This window comes from Camarhynchus parvulus, chromosome 27, assembly GCF_901933205.1.
Source record: "Camarhynchus parvulus chromosome 27, STF_HiC, whole genome shotgun sequence".
NCBI classification, from domain to species: Eukaryota; Metazoa; Chordata; class Aves; order Passeriformes; family Thraupidae; genus Camarhynchus; species Camarhynchus parvulus.
This window is the reverse complement of record NC_044597.1, coordinates 5,023,656-5,049,631: the sequence shown is the minus strand read 5'-3', so window position 1 is coordinate 5,049,631 and position 25,976 is coordinate 5,023,656. Positions and strand designations below refer to the sequence as shown.

The window sequence follows — 25,976 nt, the reverse complement described above, 5'->3', positions numbered from 1 at the left end:
CGGGTTTCACCGAAAAGGGAAAAAATGAATTAAAAATAAACTGAATTATAAAAGGAACAGAGTTTAAAACGAAGCAGAATTTTAAATTAACAGACTTAAAAATAAACTGAATTAAAAATAAGCTGAATTATAAAAGGAACAGAGTTTAAAACGAAGCTGAATTTTAAATTAACAGAATTAAAAATAAGCCGGAATTAAAAATAAACTGAGTTATAAAAGGAACAGAGTTTAAAACGAAGCCGAATTTTAAATTAACAGAATTAAAAGTGAGCCGGAATTAAAAAGAAACGGAATTTTAAAATAAGCTGAATTTAAAATTAACAGAATTTAAAATGAGCCAGAGTGGAAAATAAACGGAATTAAAAAGAAACGGAATTTTAAAATAAGCTGAATTTAAAATTAACAGAATTTAAAATTAACAGAATTTAAAATTAACAGAATTTAAAATTAACAGATATAAAAATAAATGGAATTAAGGGCGAGCCAGAATTAAAAATGAACAGGATCACCGATCGGGTCCCGCGGCGGCGGAACGGGGACAATAAATGTGATTTTGATATTTTGATATTTCCCCAGGGAAACGCTCAGGGATCGTGTCCTGAGCTGGGACAACAAACGGAATTCGGGACCCCGCTGAGCCTTGGGGTGTCCCGGGCTGTTTTGGGGTGACCCCACAGAGCTTTGGGGTGATCCCACTGGGTTTTGGGGTGTCCCGGGCTGTTTTGGGGTGTCCTGCAGAGCTTTGGGGTGATCCCACTGGGTTTTGGGGTGTCCCGGGCTGTTTTGGGGTGACCCCACAGAGCTTTGGGGTGATCCCACTGGGTTTTGGGGTGTCCCAGGGTGTTTTGGGGTGTCCGACAGCTTTGGAATGACCCCACAGAGCTTTGGGGTGTCCCAGGGTGTTTTGGGGTGACTCCACAGCTTTGGGGAGTCCCACAGAGCTTTGGGATGATCCCACTGAGCTTTGGGGTGCCCCAGGGTGTTTTGGGGTGTCCAAGGGTGTTTTGGGGTGACCCCACAGCTTTGGGATGACCCCACAGCTTTGGGGTGTCCCAGGCTGCTCACCCAGGTGACCCCACTGGGTTTTGGGGTGTCCAAGGGTGTTTTGGGGTGACCCCACAGCTTTGGGGCGTCCCACAGAGCTTTGGGGAGTCCCGTAGAACTTTGGGATGATCCCACAGAGCTTTAGGGTGTCCAAGGGTGTTTTGGGGTGTCCAAGGGTGTTTTGGGGTGACCCCACAACTTTGGGGTGTCCTGCAGAGCTTTGGGGAGTCCCGTAGAACTTTGGGGTGATCTCACAGAGGTTTAGGGTGCCCCAGGGTGTTTTGGGGTGTTCCGGGCTGTTTTGGGGTGATCCCACAGAGCTTTGGGGAGTCCCGTAGAACTTTGGGGTGATCTCACAGAGGTTTAGGGTGTCCAAGGGTGTTTTGGGGTGACCCCACAGAGCTTTGGGGTGATCCCAGGGTGCTCTCCCAGGTGATCTCACAGAGCTTTGGGGTGTCCTGGGGTGTTTTGGGGTGATCCCACAGCTTTGGGGTGTCCCGTAGAACTTTGGGATGATCCCACTGAGTTTTAGGGTGCCCCAGGGTGTTTTGGGGTGATCCCACAGCTTTGGGATGACCCCACAGTTTTGGGGTGTCCCACTGAGCTTTGGGGTGACCCAGGGTGTTTTCGGGAGTCCCAGGGTGTTTTAGGGTGACCCCACAGCTTTGGGGTGATCCCAGGGTGCTCGCCCAGGTGACCCCACTGGGTTTTGGGGTGTCCCAGGGTGTTTTGGGGTGATCTCACAGCTTTGGAATGACCCCACAGCTTTGGGGTGTCCCGTAGAACTTTGGGGTGATCCCACTGAGCTTTAGGGTGCCCCAGGGTGTTTTGGGCAGTCCCAGGGTGTTTTGGGGTGATCCCACAGCTTTGGGGCGTCCCACAGAGCTTTGTCCTGGGATGTTTTGGGGAGTCCCAGGGTGTTTTAGGGTGACCCCACAGCTTTGGGGCGTCCCAGGCTGCTCACCCAGGTGACCCCACTGGGTTTTGGGGTGTCCAAGGGTGTTTTGGGGTGACCCCACAGCTTTGGGGCGTCCCACAGAGCTTTGGGGTGTCCCGCAGAGCTTTGGGATGATCCCACAGAGCTTTAGGGTGTCCAAGGGTGTTTTGGGGTGTCCTGGGGTGTTTTGGGGTGACCCCACAGAGCTTTAGGGTGCCCCACCGTCTTTTGAGGTGTCCCACTGAGCTTTGGGGTGTCCCAGGCTGTTTTGGGGTGACCCCACAGCTTTGGGGTGTCCTGCAGAGCTTTGGGGTGTCCCGTAGAACTTTGGGATGATCCCACTGAGCTTTAGGGTGCCCCAGGGTGTTTTGGGGTGATCCCAAGGAGCTTTGGGGTGTCCTGCAGAGCTTTGGGGAGTCCCGTAGAACTTTGGGGTGATCTCACAGAGGTTTAGGGTGTCCAAGGGTGTTTTGGGGTGACCCCACAGAGCTTTGGAGCGACCCCACAGGTTTGGGGTGTCCCAGGCTGCTCACCCAGGTGACCCTATTGAGATTTGGGGTGTCCCAGGGTGTTTTGGGGTGATCCCAAGGAGCTTCGGGCTGTTCTCACAGCTTTGGAATGACCCCACAGCTTTGGGGAGTCCCACAGAGGTTCGGGGTGTTCCCACAGAGCTTTGGGGTGATCCCAGGGTGCTCCCCCAGGTGACCCCACAGAGCTTTGGGGTGTCCTGGGGTGTTTTGGGGAGTCCCAGGGTGTTTTAGGGTGACCCCACAGCTTTGGGGTGTCCCGTAGAACTTTGGGATGATCCCACTGAGCTTTAGGGTGCCCCAGGGTGTTTTGGGGTGTCCAACAGCTTTGGGATGACCCCACAGTTTTGGGGTGTCCCACTGAGCTTTGGGGTGACCCAGGGTGTTTTCGGGAGTCCCAGGGTGTTTTGGGGTGACCTCACAGCTTTGGGGCATCCCACAGAGCTTTGGGGTGTCCCGTAGAACTTTGGGATGATCCCACAGAGCTTTAGGGTGCCCCAGGGTGTTTTGGGGTGTCCGACAGCTTTGGAATGACCCCACAGTTTTGGGGTGACCCCACAGAGCTTTGGGGTGCCCCCCGGTGTTTTGGGGTGTCCCCCGTTGTTTTGGGGGCCGCTGCCGGGCTCCGGGCAGTTTTTGGGGTTTCTGTGGCACTGAGGCCATGAACGGCCCCGGCTCCTCCTCAGCCGAGCGCCGGGATCCCCGCGGGGACGTGGGGGCGACACCGGGGCTGAGGCAAAACCAGAACCCCGGACCCCGACACCCCAAATCCCGGACCCTGAAACCCCAAATCCCAAACCCCGAACCCCGAACCCCGAACCCCGAACCCCGAACCCCGAACCCCGGACCCCGAAACCCCAAATCCCGAACCCCGAACCCCGAACCACGAACCCCGAACCCTGAAACCCCAAATCCCAAACCCCGAAACCCCAAATCCCAAATCCCAAACCCCGAACCCCGGACCCCGAACCCCGAACCCCGGACCCCGAACCCCGAACCCTGAAACCCCAAACCCCGAAACCCGAAACCCCGAACCCCGAACCCCGGACCCTGAAACCCAAACCCCGAAACCCCAAACCTGAAACCCAAACCCCGAACCCCGAAACCCCGAACCCTGAAACCCGAACCTGAAACCCCAAACCCCCAAACCCCGACCCCCGAAACCCGGACCCCGAACCCCGAAACCCCGAACACCCAAACCCCGAACCCCGAAACTGCAACGCCGAACCCCAAATACCGAACCCCGAACCCCAAACCCCAAACCCTGAACCCCAAACCCCAAATACCGAACCCCAAACCCCGAACCCCAAATCCCAAACCCCGAACCCCAAACCCCAAACCCCGAACCCCCAAACCCCAAATACCGAACCCCAAACCCCAAACCGAACCCCAAACCCCCAAACCCCAAACCCTGAACCCCAAACCCCAAACCCCAAAACCTCAAACCCCGAAACCCCAAATCCCAAACCCCAAACCCCGAACCCCGAACCCTAAATACCAAATAAATCCCCAATAAACCCCAAATAAATCCTGAATAAACTCTGAATAATCCTGAATAAATCCCGAATAAACCCCTAAGAAATCCAAAATAAATCCCAAATAAATTCCGAATAAACCCCGAATAAATCCCGAATAAACCCTGAATGAATCCTGAATGAATCACGAATAAATCTTAATTAAATCCCGAATAAATCCCAATTTCTGCTCCTTCCCCACCTCATTCCCGGAGCAGCTCCAGATCCTTAATTTATTTTATTTTATTTTATTTTATTTTATTTTATTTTATTTTATTTTATTTTATTTTATTTCATTTCATTTCATTTCATTTCATTTCATTTCATTTCATTTCATTTATTTCATTTCATTTCATTTCATTTATTTCATTTCATTTCATTTCATTTCATTTCATTTCATTTCATTTATTAAATAAATATTAAAATAAATAATAATTTAAAATATACCTTTAGAGAAAAAAATATCCCAACAAATCATTAAATAAATATTAAAATAAATAATAATTAAAATATATCTTTCGAGAAAAAAACCAACAAATAATCAAATAAATATTAAAATAAATAATAATTAAAACTATATTTTTAGAAGAAAAAAACCCCAACAAACAATTGAATAAATATTAAAATAAATAATAATTAAAATATATCTTTAGAGAAAAATACCCCAACAAATAATGAAATAAATATTAAAATAAATAATAATTAAAACTATATTTTTAGAAGAAAAAAAGCCCAACAAACAATTGAATAAATATTAAAATAAATAATAATTTAAATATATCTTTAGAGAAAAATACCCCAACAAATAATGAAATAAATATTAAAATAAATAATAATTACAATTATATTTTTAGAGAAAAAAACCCCAACAAATAATGAAATAAATATTAAAATAAATAATAATTAAAACTATATGTTTAGAAGAAAAAAACCCCCAACAAACAATTAAATAAATATTAAAATAAATAATAATTTAAAATATATCTTTAGGAAAAAAAAACCCCAACAGCCACTGAAACATTTCTGCCTAGGTGACCTCGGCTGCAGCCAAAAATCCTCAATTTTTGGGAAGATTTGGGTTTTTAAGGGTTTTTTTCCCATTTTAAAAAACCCTTTTAAAATAGGAATTAAAAAGGGGCGGATTTCCCGTGGGGTTCAGGATCCTTTGACAAAAATCTTGGCGAAAATTCCGTTTTTTCTCCTCATTTCACCACCGGCTTCCTCTTTTCCCCGCCGCTCTCCTTTTATTTTCATTTTCAGGTTTTATTTTTGCAGCGAGGCCGCGCAATGCGGCAAAATTGAAATACTCCCCCCGATGAATTACCCTTTCAATTAAAAAATTAGGTGAAAAAACGAGTTTATTTTTCAGGATAAAGCCTGAAAAGCGCACGAGATGAATCGAAAAACGCTTCTTTTTAAAAAAAAAACTCTTTTGTTTTAAATTTTATTTTTTTTTTCGGGTTTTTTTTCCCTCTCCCTGGGTTGCGGCAGAGCGCCGAGCGCTGCGCGATTTTCGGAATGAAAAGAATTAAAATTCCGCGCACGGAGCTCTGCGGCAGGAGAGGAGAGGGAATGACAAAAACCCAGAGGAAATCCTGCTCGGAAAAATCCGAATTTTCCTCCCCTGGATGCGATTTCTGAGCAGCAGCAGGGAGGGGAATAAAACCCGAGGAAAAAGCGAATTTTTTGGGGGTTGTTTTGGGGATTTTTTCGTGACGCCCATCGGGGCTGTGAATAATTTATTCCGTGGGTTTGGGGCTTTTAAAAATCTTTATTTTTTGGGGGGAAAAGAGAATCAATAATCCGGCAGAAAAAGAGGGGAAAAATGGATTTCAGTGGGGAAAAAAATAAAATTAAAATAATCGGGTTTGTCTTTGCGCAGAGCTTGAGGCTGGTACAGCAAAATAAAAACCTTGGAAAAATGGGGAGGAGGAAATTAAATTTATCATTTATCGGATGGCCGGTGTTATTATCGCTGGGATTTAATTAAATTTAAAGCGTAATTTAGCTCCAAGGAGGAGTTGTCCTGGTTTGTTTTCAGCTCTGAAATGACGAGGAAAACATCGGGGAAAAAAAGAGAAATAATTCAAATTTTGAACGGACGCAGAGGACGAGGGGGGAGATTTTGTTTTAGGTGTCAAATGAAATTTTTTGGGTTTATTTTTGGAGCTCGGATTGGGAAAAAACGGGGTAAAAAAATGAACTTTTGGTGACGTCGGGCAGCTCGAGGGTTAAAAATTCAGGAAAAAATCCGAAATAATTCAAATTTGCAACGGACGCAGAGGACGGGAGGGGGAAATCCTTGGGGTAGGGGTCAAATAAAATCTCGGGGTTTATTTTAGGGGCTGGAATTGGGGGAAAAAAGGAGGTGAGGGGGAAAAAAAGGAACTTTTACAGGGAAGGCAGAGCAGGCTGAGGTCGCCGTTAATGGCAGCCCTGGAATGTTTACGGCGCGGGCTCAAGTTCAATGACAAAATCCTTTGAAGGGGAAAGGGAAAGAGGGGAAAAAAACCCTGAAATAAAAATTAAATTTAAAAAAAAGAAACAGGCCAGGCAGATTTTGGGAGGTGGGAATGAAAAAAAAACCTGGAATAAAAATAAGAATAAAAATAAGAATAAAAATAAGAATAAAAATAAGAATAAAAATAAAAATAAAAATAAAAATAAAAATAAAAATAAAAAAAAATAAAAATCCCTCAGCCCAGGCAGATTTTGGGGGGTGGGAACGAACTTGGACAAAAGAGGGGAGGGAAATCCCAGAGGGGCTTTGGGGAGATGGGAGATTTTGGGGGATTTGGGGGATTTGGGGGATTTTCGGGGATTTTCGGGATTTTTTGGGTGTTTGGATTTGAGTTTGGGGGAAATTGGGCGAGGAGAGAGGAGGGGAGAGGAGAGGTTTAGTCCAGGTTTTGGGGCTGGTTTAGCCCTGGTTTTGGGGCTGGTTTAGCCCAGATTTTGGGGCTGGTTTATCCCAGGTTTTGGGGTGATCTAACCCTGGTTTTGGGGCTGGTTTAGCCCAGGTTTTGGGGCTGGTTTAACTCAGATTTTAGGGCTCTTTTACCCCAGGTTTTGGGGCTGTTTTAGCCCAGGTTTGGGGCTGGTTTAGCCCAGGTTTTGGGGCTGGTTTAGCCCAGGATTCAGGGTTATTTTATCCTGGTTTTGAGGCTGGTTTAGCTCAGATTTTGGGGCTGGTTTAGCCCAGGTTTTGGGGCTGGTTTAGCCCAGGATTCAGGGTTAGTTTATCCCAGATTCGGAGCTGTTTGAACCCAGATTTGTAGCTATTTTAACCCAGATTCGGAGCTGTTTTACCGCAGATTTGGAGCCGGTTTAGCCCGGTTTTTCGGGCTGCTCTGGCCCGGGTTTTGCGAGTCTCAAGTTCAACGGCAAAGGGAGGGGGCGGCAGCGTTGCCCGGCCCGGCGCGGCTCCTTCCCGGCGTTTTACGAGGATGTCGGGCCCCGCTCGCCCTTTGCTGAGGCCGCCGAGCGCAGTTTTACAGCTCTGCCCGAGACTGCTCCTCCTCCTCCTCCTCCTCCTCCTCCTCCTCTTCCCAGCTGCGCTTTCCGCTCCGCTCCGCGGCTGGGAGCGCGCTGGGGGCGGGGAGGGCGCTGCGTTCCAGTCGGAGCCGCGGATCCCAGTTTGAGCCATCCCAGTTTGAGCCATCCCGATCTCCCAGTTTGAGCCACCGAATCTCCCAGTTTGAGCCATCCTGATCTCAGTTTGAGCCATCCCGATCTCCCAGTTTGAGCCACGGATCCCAGTCTGAGCCACGGATCCCAGTTTGAGCCATCCCAATCTCCCAGTTTGAGCCACCGATCCCCCAGTTTGAACCACGGATCCCAGTTTGAGCCATCCCAGTTTGAGCCATCCCAATCTCCCAGTTTGAGCCATGGAGCCCAGTTTGAGCCATCCCAGTCTGAGCCATCCCAGTTTGAGCCATCCCAATCTCCCAGTTTGAGCCATCCCAGTTTGATCCATGGCTCCCAGTTTGAGCCACTGATCCCAGTTTGAGCCATGGATCCCAGTTTGAGCCACTGATCCCAGTTTGAGCCATCCCGATCTCCCAGTTTGAGCCAGTGAGCCCAGTTTGAGCCACTGATTCTCCCAGTTTGAGCCACGGATCCCAGTTTGATCCATGGATCCCAGTTTGATCCATGGCTCCCAGTTTGAGCCACGGATCCCAGTTTGAGCCATCACAATCTCCCAGTCTGAGCCACGGATCCCAGTTTGAGCCACGGATCCCAGTTTGAGCCATGAATCCCAGTTTCGGCCACAGGTCCCAGTCTGAGTCACAGTTCCCAGTCTGGGCCATGGCCCCAATCTGAGCCACGGATCCCAGTTTGGGCCCTGGTTACCAGTTTGATTGATATCTCCCAGTTTGATCCATGTGCCCCAGTTTGAGCTATCCCAGGCTCCCAGTTTGAGCCAATGGTCCCAGTTTGATCCATGGCTCCCAGTCTGAGCCACTGATCCCAGTTTGAGCCACGGATCCCAGTTTGAGCCATCCCCAGTTTGACCCACGACTCCCAGTTTGAGCCATCCCGATCTCCCAGTTTGAGCCATGGATCCCAGTTTGACCCACAGCTCCCAGTTTGGGCCACGGCTCCCAGTTTGACCCACAGCTCCCAGTTTGGGCCACGGATCCCAGTTTGACCCACAGCTCCCAGTTTCACCCACAGCTCCCAGTTTGACCCACAGCTCCCAGTTTGAGCCACTGATCCCAGTTTAGCCATGGATCCCAGTTTGAGCCCAGTCTCCCAGTTTGACCCACAGCTCCCAGTTTGACCCACAGCTCCCAGTTTGAGCCACTGATCCCAGTTTGAGCCACTGATCCCAGTCTGAGCCACTGATCCCAGTTTGAGCCACGGCTCCCAGTTTGAGCCACGGCTCCCAGTTTGAGCCACGGATCCCAGTTTGACCCACGGCTCCCAGTTTGACCCACGTCTCCCAGTTTGGGCCCAGTCTCCCAGTTTGATCTGCATCTCCCAGTTTGAGCCATATTGGTACAATCTGGGGGGGAACGAAAGGGCGAGTTTTGGGTTTTTCATCCCTCAGAAACCCCAAATATCCCAAATATCCCCAAACGCGGAGGGCAGGGGGGACTCGGGGCCGGGATTGCCCCGCTGGGGCAGAAATTTGTAAAAATCGGAGCGAATTGGGGCAAACCGGGGAATTTTTTAGCGGGATTTGGGTGGGGAAACGCCCTGCGCACCCCCCACCAAAAAAAATCCCATTTCCGCCTTTTTTTAGGGAATTTTTGCCCTGCTGGGGTCACGGAGCGGCCCTGGGCGGGGTTTATGACGTCATCCAGGCATCATGAGCGACGTCATACCTCATAACGCCCTGCCATTGGCTGTTGGCCTCTCTGGGGTTGTGACGTCACCGGGGAAAGACTTCGCTCCAGGGAGGAAAAATCTGGGGGGAAAAGGAGCAAAAAATGGGAAAAATGGGAAAAAATGGGAAAAAATGGGAAAAAATGGGAAAAAATGGGAAAAAATGGGAAAAAATGGGAAAAAACCACACGGGAGCGCGCGGCCGGCTCTGCTCTTTGGGAATCCGCCAAATATTCAAGAAATCCTTTATCCAACCAAAAAAACCAACCTAAAATATCGTCGTTTTGGGCAAAACGAGGTTCGAAACCCGGGATTTCTAAGAGGAGGAGAAAACAGGGAGGAAAAGACGGATTTGGGGCGGGAATCGTGGCGTTTCTTCGCTTTTTGGGAGGTTTTTTAGGGAGATTCGGGCGGAAATCAAAATAAAATAATTCTTTTTTTTTAAAGGGGAATCCCAATGTATTGAATTTCTGTATTTCGTTTCACCCCCATTTACTCCGTTTCTCCAACACCGAGCCGAACAATTCTCGTTTTTACGTCGGGATTTCTCTCGGCGCACGCGAGGCGAAAAATTTGCGTTTAAAAAAAAAAGGCCCCAAAAAAAATTTTAAATTTTACGGCTACAAATCCCCCGGATTTCAGCACAAACGCTTCGGGTTTAAGCGAATAAAAACACCAGCGACGAGAACGGATTGTTTTGCGGGTTATAAATGTTTATACGCCTTTTTTTTTCCGAGCATATTTTTTATCGTTTTGATACATCCACGCAGCGCCTTTAATCGTGCATTTATACGGCGGCAGAATAAGGGCGCAGGAAATTTGCGAACACCGAAAGAAACCCGACCGAAATCGAGCTAAATGTGTGCGTATGGAATTTTTATATGGAAACGCTCGAAAAAAATTAAAATAATAATAATAATATTATAATAATAGAATAGAATATAATAATAAAAGTCGTACGTGCTTTTATAAATGGGTGCCTACATCGGTCATAGCGTGTCCTGTACATTCCATTTTCTGTCATTAATTAACACGCGGGGTTAATTGGTTTTTTGACCATCCCGGCTTTTTTGGGGGGGGATTTTTTTAACCCTTTTTTTGTCATTTTCAAAGCCCCCCGGGTTGTGCCGCAGAGCCGGGAGAGGGTTTGGGGTGAATTCGGGGGGTTTTGGGGTCTTTGGAGGGCTCTGGGAGGTGCTGGGCATAGGGGAGGGTCCCCTCCTTTGGGGGGTCCTGGTGACAAAATTGGGGTCCTGGTGACAAAAAGGGGGGTCCTGGTGACAAAAAGGGGTCCGGTGACAAAGGGTCCCAGTGACAAAAGGAGGGTTGTTAAAGGGTCGGTGACAAAAGAGGGTCCTGGTGACAAAATTGGGGTCCTGGTGACAAAAGGAGGTCCTGGTGACAAAATTGGGGTCCTGGTGACAAACGGGGGTCCTGGTGACAAAAGGGGGTCCGTGCAAAGCTGGGGTCCGAAAAAGGGGGTCCCGTGACAAAAGGGGGGTCCTGGTGACAAAAGGGGGTCCTGGTGACAAAAAGGGGGTCCTGGTGACAAAATGGGGTCCTGGTGACAAAATGGGGTCCCAGTGACAAAAGGAGGGTCGTGGTGACAAACGAGGGGTCCCGGTGACAAAAAGGGGGTCCTGGTGACAAAAAGGGGGTCCCAGTGACAAAAGGAGGGTCGTGGTGACAAAAAGGGGGGTCCTGGGGGTCCCGGTGACAAACTCCAGGTGTCCCCTTCACTGCCCGGGAGACAAAAGGGGGGTCCCGGTGTCCCCTCACCCTGCGGGGGACAGAAGGGGGGTCCCGGTGCCAAATGGGGGGGTCCTGGTGGCAAACGGGAGATTCGGTGACAAACGGGGGGTCTTGGTGACAAACGGGGGTCCCCAACGTCGCCTCACTCCGTGGGTGACTAACGGGGGTCCCTGGGACACACGGGGGTCGCAGGGTCCCTTTCACTCCCCGGGGGACAAACGAGGGGGTCCCGCTGACAAAAAGGGGGGTCCTGGTGACAAACGGGGGTCCCCAGTGTCCCCTCGCTCCGTGGGTGACTAACGGGGGTCCCTGTGACAAAAGGGGGTCTCTGTGATAAACGGGGGTCGCAGTGTCCTGGTGCCAAAAGGGGGTCCTGGTGACAAACAGGGGGCCCCGGTGTCCCCTTCACTCGCCGGGGGACAAACGGGGGTGTCTTGGTGCCAAACAGGGGTCCCTGTGATAAAAGGGGGTCCCGGTGTTGTCGTGACAAAGGGGGGGTCCCTGTGTCAAACGGGGGTCCCGGTGTCACGCAGGGGTCCCGGTGCTGTCCCGGTGACAAACGGGGACCAAAGGGGGGATCTGGTGCCAAACAGGACCCCTGTGCCAAAAGGGAGTCCTGGAGCCAAAGGGGGGTCTGGGTGTCCCCGTGACAAAGGAGGGGTCCCCGGTGCCAAACAGGGATCCCCGTGCCGAGCTGGGGTCGCGGTGTCCCGGTGCAGAGCGAGGGTTCCGGTGCCACACGGGAGTCCCGGTGCCAAGCGGAGGTTCCGGTGCAAAGCGGGGGCGGCAGTGCCCCGGTGCCCCGCGGGGATCCCGGTGACAAATGAGGGGTCCCGGTGACAAATGAGGGGTCCCGGTGCCGAGCGGGAATCCCGGTGACGAATGAGGGGTCCCGGTGACAAATGAGGGGTCCCGGTGCCGAGCGGGGATCCCGGTGACAAATGAGGGGTCCCGGTGACAAACAGGGGTCCCGGTGCCGAGCGGGGATCCCGGTGACAAATGGGGGGTCCCGGTGCCACGCGGGGATCCCGGTGCCGAGCGGGAATCCCGGTGACAAATGAGGGGTCCCGGTGACAAATGGGGGTCCCGGTGCCACGCGGGGGTCCCGGTGCCGAGCGGGGATCCCGGTGACAAATGAGGGGTCCCGGTGCCGAGCGGGAATCCCGGTGACAAATGAGGGGTCCCGGTGACAAATGAGGGGTCCCAGTGCCACGCGGGGATCCCGGTGCCAAGCGGGAATCCCGGTGACGAATGGGGGGTCCCGGTGACGAATGGGGGTCCCGGTGCCACGCGGGGGTCCCGGTGCCGAGCGGGGATCCCGGTGACAAATGGGGGTCCCGGTGACAAATGGGGGGTCCCGGTGCCCCGGAGCCCCTCAGGGGGTGGCGGCGCTGGCGGCCTTGCCCTTGGCCAGCACCTTCTTGTCCTTGACGCGGCGGTTCTGGAACCAGATGGTGATCTGCCGCTCGCTCAGCCGCGTGGCCAGCGCGATCTTGCGGCGCCGCTCGCGGGTGATGAAGCGGCCGCGGGCGAACTCCTGCTCCAGCTCCCGCAGCTGAGCCTTGCTGTACGGAACGCGCTTCTTGCGGGCCCGGGGCCGCAGCGAGCAGCCCTCGGCCGGACACGGCGCAGAGCCCTCTGCGGACAGCGCGGGGACAGCGCGGGGACACGGGGGGACAGCGGGGGGACAGCGGGGACAGCGGGGGGACAGCGGGGACAGCGGGGACAGCGGGGACACGGGGGGACAGCGGGGGACAGAGGGGACACGGGGGACAGAGGGACACGGGGATATGGGGGGGACAGAGGGGAGACAGCGGGACACGGGGATATGGGGGGACAGCGGGGACAGCGGGACAGCGGGGATATGGGGGGACAGAGGAGACAGCGGGACACGGGGATATGGGGGGGACAGAGGGACACGGGGATATGGGGGGACACAGGGGACACGGGGATATGGGGGGGACACAGGGGACAGCGGGGGGACAGAGGGACACGGGGATATGGGGGGACAGAGGGGACAGCGGGGGGAGAGAGCGGACAGCAGGGACAGCGGGACACGGGGATATGGGGGGACAGGGACACGGGGATATGGGGGGACAGAAGGGACAGCGGGGGATAACGGGACGTGGGAGGACAGCGGGGACATAGGGGGACACGGGGACAGCGGGGACAGCGGGACACGGGGATATGGGGGGACAGCGGGGACAGTGCGGGGATAACGGGGACAGAGAGGGGATAACGGGGGGACACGGGAGGGCAGCGGGGACAGTGCGGGGACAGAGCGGGACACGGGGACACGGGGGAGACAGCAGGGGGGACAGCGGGACATGGGGACAGCGGGGAGGACAGAGGGACGCGGGGATGGACACAGGGACACGGGGGTATGGGGGGGACAGCGGGGACAGCGGGGACAGAGAGGGGATAACACAGGACATGGGGGGGACAGAGGGACACGGGGGCACACGGGAGGACACGGGGACAGCGGGGACAGCAGGGACAGTGCGGGGCACGGGGATATGGGGGGACACAGGGACACAGGGATATGGGGGGGACAGAGGGACACGGGGGATAACGGGGGAACCGAGGGGACGCGGGGTGTAGAGTGGGGACAGCGGGACACGGGGGAACAACAGGGACAGCGGGGACACGGGGGGACACGGGGACAGCGGGGACACGGGGGGACACGGGGACAGCGGGGACACGGGGGGACACGGGGACAGAGGGGATAAAGGGGGGATAACGGGGGACAGGGGGGACACGGGGGACAGTGAGGGGATAGAGCGAGGACACCAGGGGACAGCGGGGACACAGGGGACAGTGGGGACACGGGGGAATAATGGGGAACACGGGGGACACGGGAGGGTAACGGGGGACAGTGGGGGCACGGGGACACAAGGGGACAGTGGGGACACGGGGGGGACAGAGGGGACAAAATGGGGACAGAGTGGGGACACAGAGCGACAGAGCGGGGTCACAGCGGGGTCACTGCGGCCCCCAAATCCCCCCCCGGCCCAGCCCGGCCCAGCCCAGCCCGCCGAGGTTTGAAATTCCTCCCTCCTGCTCCCTCTGCCATTGAAAGGTTTTCCAGATCCGAATCCTCCCTCTAAATACCGAAAAGAATTAAATTTCTATGTTGTGCCTCTTGATATCGAAAGGTTTTCAAGTTCTCCGTTCTCCCTCTCGATATTTAAAAAAAAAAATCTATTTTCTATATTCTTCCTCTTGGTATTGAAAGGTTTTAAAGATCGATATTCTCCCTCTTGGGATTTAAAAACATTTACATTCTATGTTCTTTCTCTTGGTATTGAAAGTTTTTGAAGTTCTGTATTCTCTTCCCTTTCGATATTTAAAAAATTTTGGAGTTCTACATTCTCCATCTTGGTGTTTAAAGATTTCAAATTTCTATATTCTCCCTCTAGATATTGAAAAATTTTAAATTTCTATATTCCTCCTTTAGATATTGAAAGATTTTAAATTTCCGTATTCTCTCTCTCGATATTGAAAGATTTTAAATTTCTATATTCTCCCTCTAGATATTGAAAGATTTTTAATTTCTCTATTCTCCCTCTTGGCACTTAAAGATTTTTAAGTTCTGTATTCTTCCTCCCGATATTGAAAGATTTTGAATTTCTATATTCTCCCTCTTGATATTGAAAGATTTTGAAGCTCTGCGTTGTCCCTCTAAAATTTAAAATAAATTTTAAATATTTAAAATTTTTGAGGTTCTGCGTTCTCCCTGTTGATATTTAAAGTTTTGCGTTTATTGTCCCGCATTTTTGAACTTTTCCACACTGGGGAGCCGGAAATGATCATCAGGACCCCGAAAAATGATCATTTCAATCCCAATAAATGATCATCAGGACCCCGAGAAAATGATCATTTCAATCCCAATAAATGATCATCCGGACCCCGAAAAATGATCATTTCAATCCCAATAAATGATCATCTGGATCCCGATAAACAAGCACGTCAATTCTGATAAACGATCACTTGAATTTCGATAAATGATCACTTGAATTTTGATAAAAGATCCTTTGAATTTTGATAAACCATCACTTGAATTTTGATAAAACATCATTTGAATTTCGATAAACAATCACTTGAATTTTCATAAACCATCACTTGAATTCTGATAAACGATCCTTTGAATTCTGATAAACGATCCTTTGAATTTTGATAAACCATCACTTGGATTTTGATAAACGATCCTTTGAATTTTGATAAATGGTCACTTGAATTCTGATAAACGATCACTTGGATTTTGATAAATGATCATCTGAGTTCCGATAAATGATCATTGGAACCCCCATCAATCGTCTTCTGCCTCCCTGCTCGGAGTTAGAAATGGCCGTGATCAATTGAATTCAATTATTTATAATGATAATAATTATTATTATCATTATTAACATTATTATTTTGAACGCTGTTATCGTTGTGTTATCAACCCGCTCCACCTCCCAAACCCCCCCGACCCTAAACCCGACCCAGAGCCCAAATCCCCCCACCCCAAACCCGATCCGGAGCCCAATCCCGCGCTAATCCCGGCTGGGTTTAACCCCGACCCAGAGCCCAGTCCCGCGCTAATCCCGGCTGGGTTTAACCCCGACCCGGAGCCCAATCCCGCGCTAAACCCGGCTGGGTTTAACCCCAACTCAGAGCCCAAACCCGCGCTAAACCCGGCTGGGTTTAACCCCGATCCGGAGCCCAAACCCGCGCTAATCCCGGCTGGGTTTAACCCCCACCCGGAGCCCAAACCCGCGCTAATCCCGGCTGGGTTTAACCCCCACCCGGAGCCCAAACCCGCGCTAATCCCGGCTGGGTTTAACCCCCACCCGGAGCCCAAACCCGCGCTAATCCCGGCTGGGTTTAACCCCGACCCGGAGCCCAAACCCGCGCTAAACCCGGCTGGGTTTAACCCCGATCCGGAGCCCAAACCCGCGCTAAACCCGGCTGGATTTAACCCCAACTCAGAGCCCAAACCCGCGCTAAACCCGGCTGGATTTAACCCCAACTCAGAGCCCAAACCCGCGCTAAACCCGGCTGGGTTTAACCCCGACCCAGAGCCCAAACCCGCGCTAAACCCGGCTGGATTTAACCCCAACTCAGAGCCCAAACCCGCGCTAAACCCGGCTGGATTTAACCCCGACCCAGAGCCCAAACCCGCGCTAAACCCGGCTCGGTTTAACCCCGATCCGGAGCCCAAACCCGCGCTAATCCCGGCTCGGTTTAACCCCGATCCGGAGCCCAAACCCGCGCTAATCCCGGCTCGGTTTAACCCCAACTCAGAGCCCAAACCCGCGCTAAACCCGGCTGGGTTGAACCCCGACCCAGAGCCCAAACCCGCGCTAAACCCGGTTCCCGTTAACCCCGGAGCCCAGGCCCCCCAATTCCGGCCGGGTTTAACCCCTTCCTGCCCGCACCGCGCTAACCCGGGCCGGGTTTAACCCGGACCCAGAGCCCAAACCCGCCCTAAACCCGGTTCTGTTTAACCCCTGCGTGCCCGCACCCCCGACCCCAGCCGCATTTAACCCCTGCGTGCCCGCACCCCCAACCCCTACCAAGTTTAACCCCTGCGTGCCCGCACCCCGACCCCTGCGGCATTTAACCCCTGCGTGCCCGGTACCTGCGAAGTGCGGCTTGAGCAGGAATCCGGCCGGGCCCTGCTCCTTGGGGCAGCACCTCTGGCCGGCCCAGCCCCCGCCCAGCGCCCAGGGCTGGGGGCACCCCCCGAACCCCCCGTCCGGGCCCAGCAGCGCCTCGGGCCGCGGCTCGGCCAGCGCGGGCACCACGGGCACGTCCAGGTAGCCCGGGACGGGCGGGTAGGCAGCGCCGTAAGCCGGGTAAAAGGCGAACTCGGCCGGGCGGCTCTGGAACTCCTCGGGGCCCCCCGGCGGCTCCAGGAACTTGTCGGGGGTGGCGGCGAAGGGGCCCTGGGGGCTCGGCGAGGCTTTGAGCGAAGCCCACGGCACGCGGCCCAAGCAGCCGTAGGGCAGCGCGGCCGAGGCCGAGCCCGCCGGGGGCTTGGGGGGCTCCGGGGGCGGCTCCGGGGGGAAGGCGGGGTTCATGCCGGGGGGGGGAGAAGGACCGCGAGGATGAGGAGGATGAGGATGAGGAAGGAGCCCCCGGGGCTGCGCGCCCCCGAAGCCGCCCGGAGGCAGGAGCCCCTCGAGGCCCGGGGGCTGCATGGGGGGCGGCGCGGGGGCCGGGGCATGGGGAGAGGCCGCTCGGGGGTCCCGGCGCCGTTAAAAAGGCTGCGAGACCCCCCCGGAGCTGCTTTTTCTGCCGGGCCTGACGCAACGGGGAGGAGGAGGAGGTTCGCTCATTGGTTAGGGGGGGGGAAAAAAAAAAAAAGGGAAAAAAAATCCAAGCCCGCATCGGGGAAAAAAAAAAAAAAAAAAAAAAAAAAAATAATTCCGGCGGTGTCAATAAAGAGGTGGAGAAATTGCGAAAGTGGTTTTATGGGCAGGGAGAGGAGGAGGAGGAGGAGGAGGAGGAAGAGGAGGAGGGGGGACCCCTCCCAGCGCGCAGCAGGAGGGGACTGGGAGGTGGCTGGGGAATAGAAAATAAAAAATAAATAAAAATAAGTAGAAAATAATAAAAAAAAAATAAAGGAAATGAAAGCAAAAAATAAAAATAGAAATAAATTAAAAATTAAAAAAAAAAAAAAAAATTTAAAAATATAGAAAATAGAAAATAATAGGAAATAGGAAATAGGAAATAGAAAATTGAAAATAGAAAATAGGAAATAGAAAATAGAAAATAGAAAATAAATAATAAAAATAAAAAATGAGAAATAAGAAATAAAATAAAAAAAAAAAAAAAAAAAAAAAAAAAGAAAAAAATAAAAATATAAAATATAAAATATAAAATATAAAATATAAAATATAAAAAAATAAAAAAAAAAAAACATAAAAAATAAAAATAAATAAAAAATAATAAATAATAAAAACAAAATAAAGAAAATGAAAGCAAAAAATAAAAAATAAAAAATAAAGAAAATGAAAGCAAAAAATAAAAAATAAAAAAAAAATAAAAAATTTAAAAAATTAAAAAATAAAAATTGAAAATAAAAATTAAAAAAAAAAGAAAAATAAAATGGTGCCGGGAAGGCAGAGGTGGGGAAATGGGGGAAAATAAGCGAGAAAAGGCAAAGAACGGCACAACCAGGAATGGCAGGCCCAGGGTGGAAAAATCCGGGGTTAAAATCGCCTTTATTTTTAATTTTTAATTTTTAATTTTAGATTTTTTTTAGTGCTTTGTTCACACAGGGATCCGGGCCGGTTCTGCTCCTGCCGGCCTCACCTCCCCTTCCTCGGGGCTTTCCTCCCCTCAAAAACCCCGAAAATCCCAAATTCCGCCCTCTCGGGGCCCCAAGGTCGGCAGAGAAAGGGAAATTCCATTTCCCGGCGGTCCCTGAGCATCCGCACCTGAAATATCCCGAATATCCGCGGCCTGCCTCGGCTTTTCCTCCTTTTTCTACCAATCCTTTCCTCCCTTCTTTTTTCCTCCCTTTTCTTACCAATTCCCCCCATTTTTACCAATTCCTCCCATGTTTTACCTCCCATTTTCACCAATTCCTCCAATTTTGCCAACTCCTCCCATTTTTGTCAATTCCTCCCATTTTCACCAATTCCTCCAATTTTACAATTCCTCCCATTTTCACCAATTCCTCCCATTTTTTGCCAATTCTTCCCATTTTTTACCTCCCATTTTCACCAATTCCTCCCTTTTTTACCAATCCCTCCAATTTTCACCAATTCCTCCCATTTTTTACCAATTCCTCCAATTTTACCAATTCCTCCAATTTTCACCAATTCCTCCCATTTTTCGCCAATTCCTCCCTTTTTTACCAATTCCTCCAATTTTTTACCTCCCATTTTCACCAATTCCTCCCTTTTTTACCTCCCATTTTCAATTCCTCCAATTTTACCAATTCCTCCCATTTTCCCAATTCCTCCCATTTTCACCAATTCCTCCCATTTTTTACCAATTCCTCCATTTTTTACCAATTCCTCCCATTTTCACCAATTCCTCCCATTATTTTTTCACCAATTCCTTTGGATTTTCCCAGGAGCGCCGGGCAGGTGGAGACACAGACAGACGGACGGACGGACAGACAGACGTGGGGATCCCACGGCTCTGGAAGAGTTTGGGATGAATTAAATAATTATAATTATAATTAAATCCCCCCGCTTGAACCCAACCCGCTGCTTTTAATCGGCTGTTGGTGTGGCACAAAAAATATTTTTTTAAAATTTTTTTCCTTTTTCTTCCCCAAAAAAGAAACGTTTTGCCCAAATCTCCCCCCCCTGGCTCTTTCGGCGGACGAACCCGGGGGTTTTTGCCCCAAAATCGCAATAAAAATTCCATTTTCTGCGCCTCTTTGGGGCCACCAAAGCGCGACCCGGGGACAGAAACCCGCTGGAAATGGGGGCTGGCAAAAAATCCCAATTATCCCCCAATTAGGGGGAAATCCCAATTATCCCCGACACCCCAAACACAACCCTAAATCCACCCCTAAAAAAAAACCCCAAAAAACAAAATACAAAAACCCACCAAAAAAAACCCCAAAAAACTGCGATCTCTCATTGACAGAAAAAAACCCCATTAAAATTAAAATTAAAAAATCGAATTTCTGCAGGGAAAAAAAAACCGGAATAAAACCCAAAAACCCGCTCACTTCCAACCTCTCAAAGCTCCTTTTTTTCCCTTTTTTTCCCCTTTCCCCCCTTTTTTTTCCCTTTCCCCCCCTTTTTTCCCATTTTTTCTCCCTTTTTCCCCCTTTCCCCCCCCCTTTTTTTTCCCCTTTTTTCCCTTTTTTCCCCATTTTTTCCCCTTCCCCCCCTTTTTTCCTTTTTTTCCCCTTTTTTCCCCTTTCCCCCCTTTTTTTTCCCTTTCCCCCCCTTTTTTCCCATTTTTTCTCCCTTTTTCCCATTTTTCCCCCTTTCCCCCCTTTCCCCCCTTTTTCCCCCTTTTTTCCCCCTTTTTTCCCCCTTTTTTCCCCTTTATTTCCCCTTTTTTTCCCCTTTTTTTCTCTTTTCTCCCCTTTTTTCCCCCTTTTTTTTCCCTTTTTTCCCCTTCCCCCCTTTTTTCCCTTTTTCCCTTTTCCCCTTTCTCCCCCTTTTTCCCTTTTTTCCCCTTTTTTTCCCTTTTTTTCCCCCTTTTTCCCCCTTTTTTTTCCCTTTTCCCCCTTTTTTTCCCCTTTTTTCCCTTTTTTTCCCCTTTTTTCCCCTTTTTCCCCATTTTTTCCCAATTTTTCCCTTTTTTTCCCGTTTCCCCTCCCCGCCCCGCACCCCGCGCTGTTTGCCGAGGCTCCCGGCGGGGAGAGGTCGGGCCGGAGCCGAGGTCAAGGCCAAGTTGAAAGTTAAAAACCTTTAAAAAGCTCCGAGCGCTTCGGAGCCCTCGCTCCTGGCCGAGATTTTGGGGGAAAAAACTCCGGATTTGTCCCAAATTTGAGCCTGAATTTCGATCCGCGGCCGGAGGGATTCCCTGCGAGTTTTCAGCCTTTTAATTCCTTTTTTAATGTCGGATTTTTTAATTCCTTTTATAATAACGGATTTTTTAAATTCCTTTTTATAATATCGGATTTTTTAAATTCCTTTTATAATATCGGATTTTTTAATTCCTTTTATAATATCGGATTTTTAACGCTGAAGATTTCCCCGCGAGTTTTCAACCTTTTAAATAATTTTATTTTTAACGCTCAGGATTTCTCTGCGACTTTTCAACCCTTTAAATCATTTTATTTTTAATGCTGAGGATTTTCCTGAGAATTTTCAACCCTTTAATTTATTTCATTTTTAGCGCTGTGGATTTCTCTGCGAATTTTCCAACCTTTTAATTCCTTTTAATTAATTGGATTTTTTGAACGCTGAGGATTTCCCTGAGAATTTTCAACCCTTTAATTAATTTTATTTTTAACGCTCAGGATTTCTCTGCGAGTTTTCAACCCTTTAATTCATTTTAATTTATTTCATTTTTAGCGCTGTGGATTTCTCTGCGAATTTTCCAACCTTTTAATTCCTTTTAATTAATTGGATTTTTTGAACGCTGAGTTCTCCCTGCGCTTTTCAACCCTTTAAATAATTTGATTTTAACGCTGAGGATTTTCCTGAGAATTTCAACCCTTTTAATTATTTTTTTTTTAACGCGTGGGATTTCTCTGCGAGTTTTCAACCCTTTAATTCATTTTAATTTATTTCATTTTTAGCGCTGTGGATTTCTCTGCGAATTTTCCAACCTTTTAATTCCTTTTAATTAATTGGATTTTTAACGCTGAGGATTTCCCTGCGACTTTTCAACCCTTTAAATAATTTGATTTTTAACGCTGAGGATTTTCCTGAGAATTTTCAACCCTTTAATTAATTTTATTTTTAACGCTCTGGATTTCTCTGCGAGTTTTCAACCCTTTAAATTCATTTTAATTTATTTCATTTTTAGCGCTGTGGATTTCTCTGCGAATTTTCCAACCTTTTAATTCCTTTTAATTAATTGGATTTTTTGAACGCTGAGGATTCCCTGCGCGTTTTCAGCCCTTTAAAATATTTGATTTTTTTTACATTGAGGATTCCCTGCGCGTTTCCAGCCTTTTAAAATATTTAATTTTTTGAACGCTGAGGATTTCCTGGCTGCTCCCAGCCCTCGAATTCCCTTGGATTTATTTGGATTTTAGCGCTGAGGATTCTCAGCCCTTTCGGTGCCTTTGATTTTTTTCTGTTTTTAACCCACAAAGGAGGAAAAGCTGCAGAAGGATCGGCCGCGCTCGCACGCCCCGAAAAACCAGCGAACGGAGCTAAAATTGGGTAAAAATCGGAATTTTTTTTTCCCTTTCCCGAGGAGTCGCGGTGAGCGGGGCTTTGTCCCGGTTCCCCGAGCAGGAATTTCCCTTTTTCACCCCAAAAATTCCCTTGGCTTCATTTATTACAATTTTTCCCCAAATTCCTTTTAAACCCGCGGAAAATTCCGAGCGGGGTCTGCCGCGGGAACCGTTTAAAAACGCGATTTAATGGAGTTTAAAAACGCGATTTAAAAGAGTTAAAAACGCGATTTACCCGAGTTTAAAAATGCGATTTAACCTAGTTTAAAAACGCGATTTAAACGAGTTTAAAAGGCGATTTAAACGAGTTTAAAAAGGTGATTTAAACGAGTTTAAAAACGCGATTTAACCGAGTTTAAAAATGCGATTTAATCGAGTTTAAAAATGTGATTTAATAAAATTTAAAAACTGCGATTTAAACGAGTTTAAAAATGCGATTTAAACTAGTTTAAAAACGCATTTAATAGTTAAAATGCGATTTAATTAAAAATGTGATTTAACCGAGTTTAAAAATTTAAACGAGTTTAAAATGCGAGTTTAAAAAACGCGATTTAATAGAATTTAAAAATGCGATTTAACCGAGTTTAAAAACGCGATTTAAACGAGTTAAAAAGGCGATTTAATCGAGTTTAAAAACGCGATTTAATAGAATTTAAAAACGCGATTTAAACGAGTTTAAAAACGCGATTTAAACCGAGTTTAAAAACGCGATTTAAAAGAATTTAAAAATGCGATTTAATAGAATTTAAAAATGCGATTTAATCAAATTTAAAAACGCGATTTAAACGAGTTTAAAAATCGCGATTTAAACGAGTCTAAAAACGCGATTTAATCGAGTTTAAAAACGCGATTTAAACGAGTTTAAAAACGCGATTTAATCGAGTTTTAAAAATGCGATTTAATCGAGTTTTAAAACGCGATTTTCAGCCCGACAATGAGATTTTCCTTCTTCGAGGAATTCAGGGAAAATTTCAGTGTTTAAAGCAAAATCTACGGGTTTATCTTAAAGGGGAAAAAAAGCTGAATTTTTCACCAGCTCCTCTCTCAGCGAGCGACATGAAAATTATCAAACGCCCTTATCAGTTTGCAGCCATCCTTTTATTATTTTCTCCACAGGATCCATTTAATATTTATCCCATCTGGAGCCTGAAAAAAAAAATCTCTGGAACAACTTTTTAAGAGTCTGGGATTTTATTTTATTTTATTTTATTTTATTTTTAAAAGCAATTGAATCGGAACCATCATCACAAAACACAAGGGGGGAAAGAAAATAAAAATCAAACCCAACGCAAACCCCAAAGCGGTTTGAAGGGGAGATTAAAAAACCATAAATTGGAACAACTGCGAGAGTTCACGTTTGGAAATAATCAATGGCTGGAAAATTGGATTCGGGCTCTGGAAGGGAGCCCAGCGCCTCGCTCGCTGATTCTGGCGAGATTTGGGGAGCAAAAAAATCGAATCCAGACCAACATTTTTGATCATTTCGATCTTTTCTTTTGGTTTTTTTCCCCCCAATTCTCCGCTCAGCTCCCCGGGTGGAGCGGGTTGGCGGGTGCGGACGTTCCTGGGCCGGTGCCGAATTTGGGGTTTGCGGCGCATTTTTGGGGATCCTTTGATCAGAGCCTGGCAGGGGAACAGAGCGAGCCCGGCTGGGGCGGAGGGGCGAGGGCAGAACCGGGGCTTGTGGGGTCCCTTTTGGGGTGGATGGGGCGATTCCAGACTCAGGGGTTCTGTAGGATCCGTTTTGGGGTGGATGGGGCGATTCCAGACCCAGGGGTTCTGTAGGATCCGTTTTGGGGTGGATGTGCGGGATTCCAGACCCGGGGTTCTGTAGGATCCGTTTTGGGTTGGTTGGGGCGATTCCAGACTCAGGGTTCTCTTGGGTGGGATCCCAGGGGTTCTGTAGGATCCGTTTTGGGGTGGATGTGCGGGATTCCAGACCCGGGGGTTCTGTAGGATCTGTTTTGGGGTGGATGGGGCGATTCCAGACCCGGGGTTTGTAGGATCTGTTTTGGGGTGGATGGGGGATTCCAGACCCGGGGGTTCTGTAGGATCCGTTTTGGGGTGGATGGGGATTCCAGACCCGTGGGTTCTGTAGATCGTGGGGGATTCCAGACCGTGGGGGTTGTAGGATGGGGAAGTTGGGGGGTTGTTGCCTCCCATCCTTATCCATCCTCCCTCATCCCCCTATCTGGTATTATATATCCATCATCCATCCATCCATCCATCATCCCTCCATCCATCCATCCTCATCCATCTCCATCCATCATCCATCCATCCATCCATCCATCCATCCATCCATCCATCCATCCACCATCCATCCTCCATCCATCATCCATCCATCCATCCATCCATCCATCCATCCATCCATCCATCCATCCATCCATCCATCCATCCATCCATCCATCCATCCATCCATCATCCTCCATCCATCCATCCATCCATCCATCCATCCATCCATCCATCCATCATCCATCCATCCATCCATCCATCCATCCATCCATCCATCCATCCATCTCCATCCATCCATCCATCCATCATCCTCCATCCATCCATCCATCATCCATCCATCCATCCATCCATCCATCCATCCATCCTCCATCCATCCTCCATCCATCCATCCATCCATCCATCCATCCATCCATCCATCCATCCATCCATCCATCCATCCATCCATCCATCCATCCATCCATCCATCCATCATCATCATCCATCCATCCATCCATCCATCCATCCATCCATCCATCCATCATCCATCCATCATCCATCCATCATCCATCCATCATCCATCCATCCATCATCCATCCATCCATCCATCCATCCATCCATCCATCCATCATCCATCCCATCCATCCATCCATCATCCATCCATCCATCCATCCATCCATCCATCCATCCATCCATCCATCCATCCATCCATCCATCCATCCATCCATCCATCATCCATCCATCATCCATCCATCATCCATCCATCATCCATCATCCATCCATCATCCATCATCCATCCATCCATCCATCCATCCATCCATCCATCCATCCATCCATCCATCCATCCATCCATCCATCCATCCATCATCCTCCGTCCATCCATCCCTGTTGTTTCCCGAGGTTTCAGCAATTCCGGGGGCTCCGGGGCTTCCAGAGGCTCCAGGGGATCCGAGGATGCCCCAAAAATGCCCCCAAAGTGCCCCAAAAATGCCCTAAAAGTGCTCCGAAAATGCACCCAAAATGCCCCAAAATGCTCCAAAAATGCCCCAAAAGTGCTCAAAAAATGCCCGAAAATGGCCCCAAAAGTGCTCCAAAAGTGCCCCAAAAATTCCTCAAAAGTGCTCAAAAAATGTCCTAAAAATGCTCCAAAAATCCTCCAAATGTGCCCCCAAAGTGCCCCCAAAATGCCCCAAAAGTGCTCTAAAATGCCCTAAAAATGCCCCAAAAGTGCTCTAAAATGCCCTAAAAATGCTTCACAATTTCCCTTGGATCTGACCCAAACTGGTCCGGATTGGACCCAAGGAGATCCAAGGGCAATTTTGGGGCATTTTTAGAGCACTTTGGGGGCATTTTGGGGCATTTTTAGGGCATTTTTGGGGTATTTCGGGGCATTTTTGAAGCATTTTCGGAGCAATTTTGGGGCACTCTTGTGGCGTTTTGGGGGCATTTTTGAAGCATTTTTAGGGCGCTTTTGGGGCATTTTTGGGGCATTTTTGGAGCACGTTTGGGGGCATTTTGGCGGCACTTTTGCGACATTTGGGGGCGCTTTCGAAGCATTTTTAGGGCACTTTTGGGGCACTTCTGGAGCACTTTTGGGGCACTTTTGGGGCATTTTGGGGGCACTTTTCGGGCACTTTAGGGACACTTTTGGGGCATTTTTAGGGCATTTTGGGAGCAATTTTGGGGCAATTTTGAAGCATTTTTAGGGGCTTTTTGGGGGCAATATTGGGGCCCTTTGGGGCACTTTTGGGGCACTTTTAGGGGGCATTTTGGGGCATTTTTTGAGCACTTTTGGGGCACTTTTGAAGCATTTTTAGGGCATTTTTTGAGCACTTTTTGGGGCCCTT

The 25,976-nt window shown here is 49.0% G+C and overlaps 1 protein-coding gene across 1 annotated transcript; it reads right to left on the bottom strand.

The window, feature by feature from the left end:
• Positions 1–12,480: 12,480 nt before the first annotated feature.
• Positions 12,481–17,170, bottom strand: HOXB13 (homeobox B13). The gene is made up of 2 exons (XM_030966049.1): positions 16,729–17,170; positions 12,481–12,743 (listed from the first exon to the last, which is right to left on the bottom strand). The coding sequence occupies exons 1-2, from the start codon at positions 17,168–17,170 to the stop codon at positions 12,481–12,483; spliced, it is 705 nt and encodes a 234-aa protein (XP_030821909.1).
• Between the last annotated feature and the right edge of the window lie 8,806 nt (positions 17,171–25,976).

Excerpts from the sequence above, each read along its gene's own strand:
- HOXB13 (XM_030966049.1), bottom strand. The coding sequence starts at position 17,170 with ATGAACCCCGCCTTCCCCCCGGAGCCGCCCCCGGAGCCCCCCAAGCCC. Across the intron at positions 12,744-16,728 it reads GCTCAAGCCGCACTTCGCAG|AGGGCTCTGCGCCGTGTCCG; the intron begins GTACCGGGCACG and ends CGCTGTCCGCAG.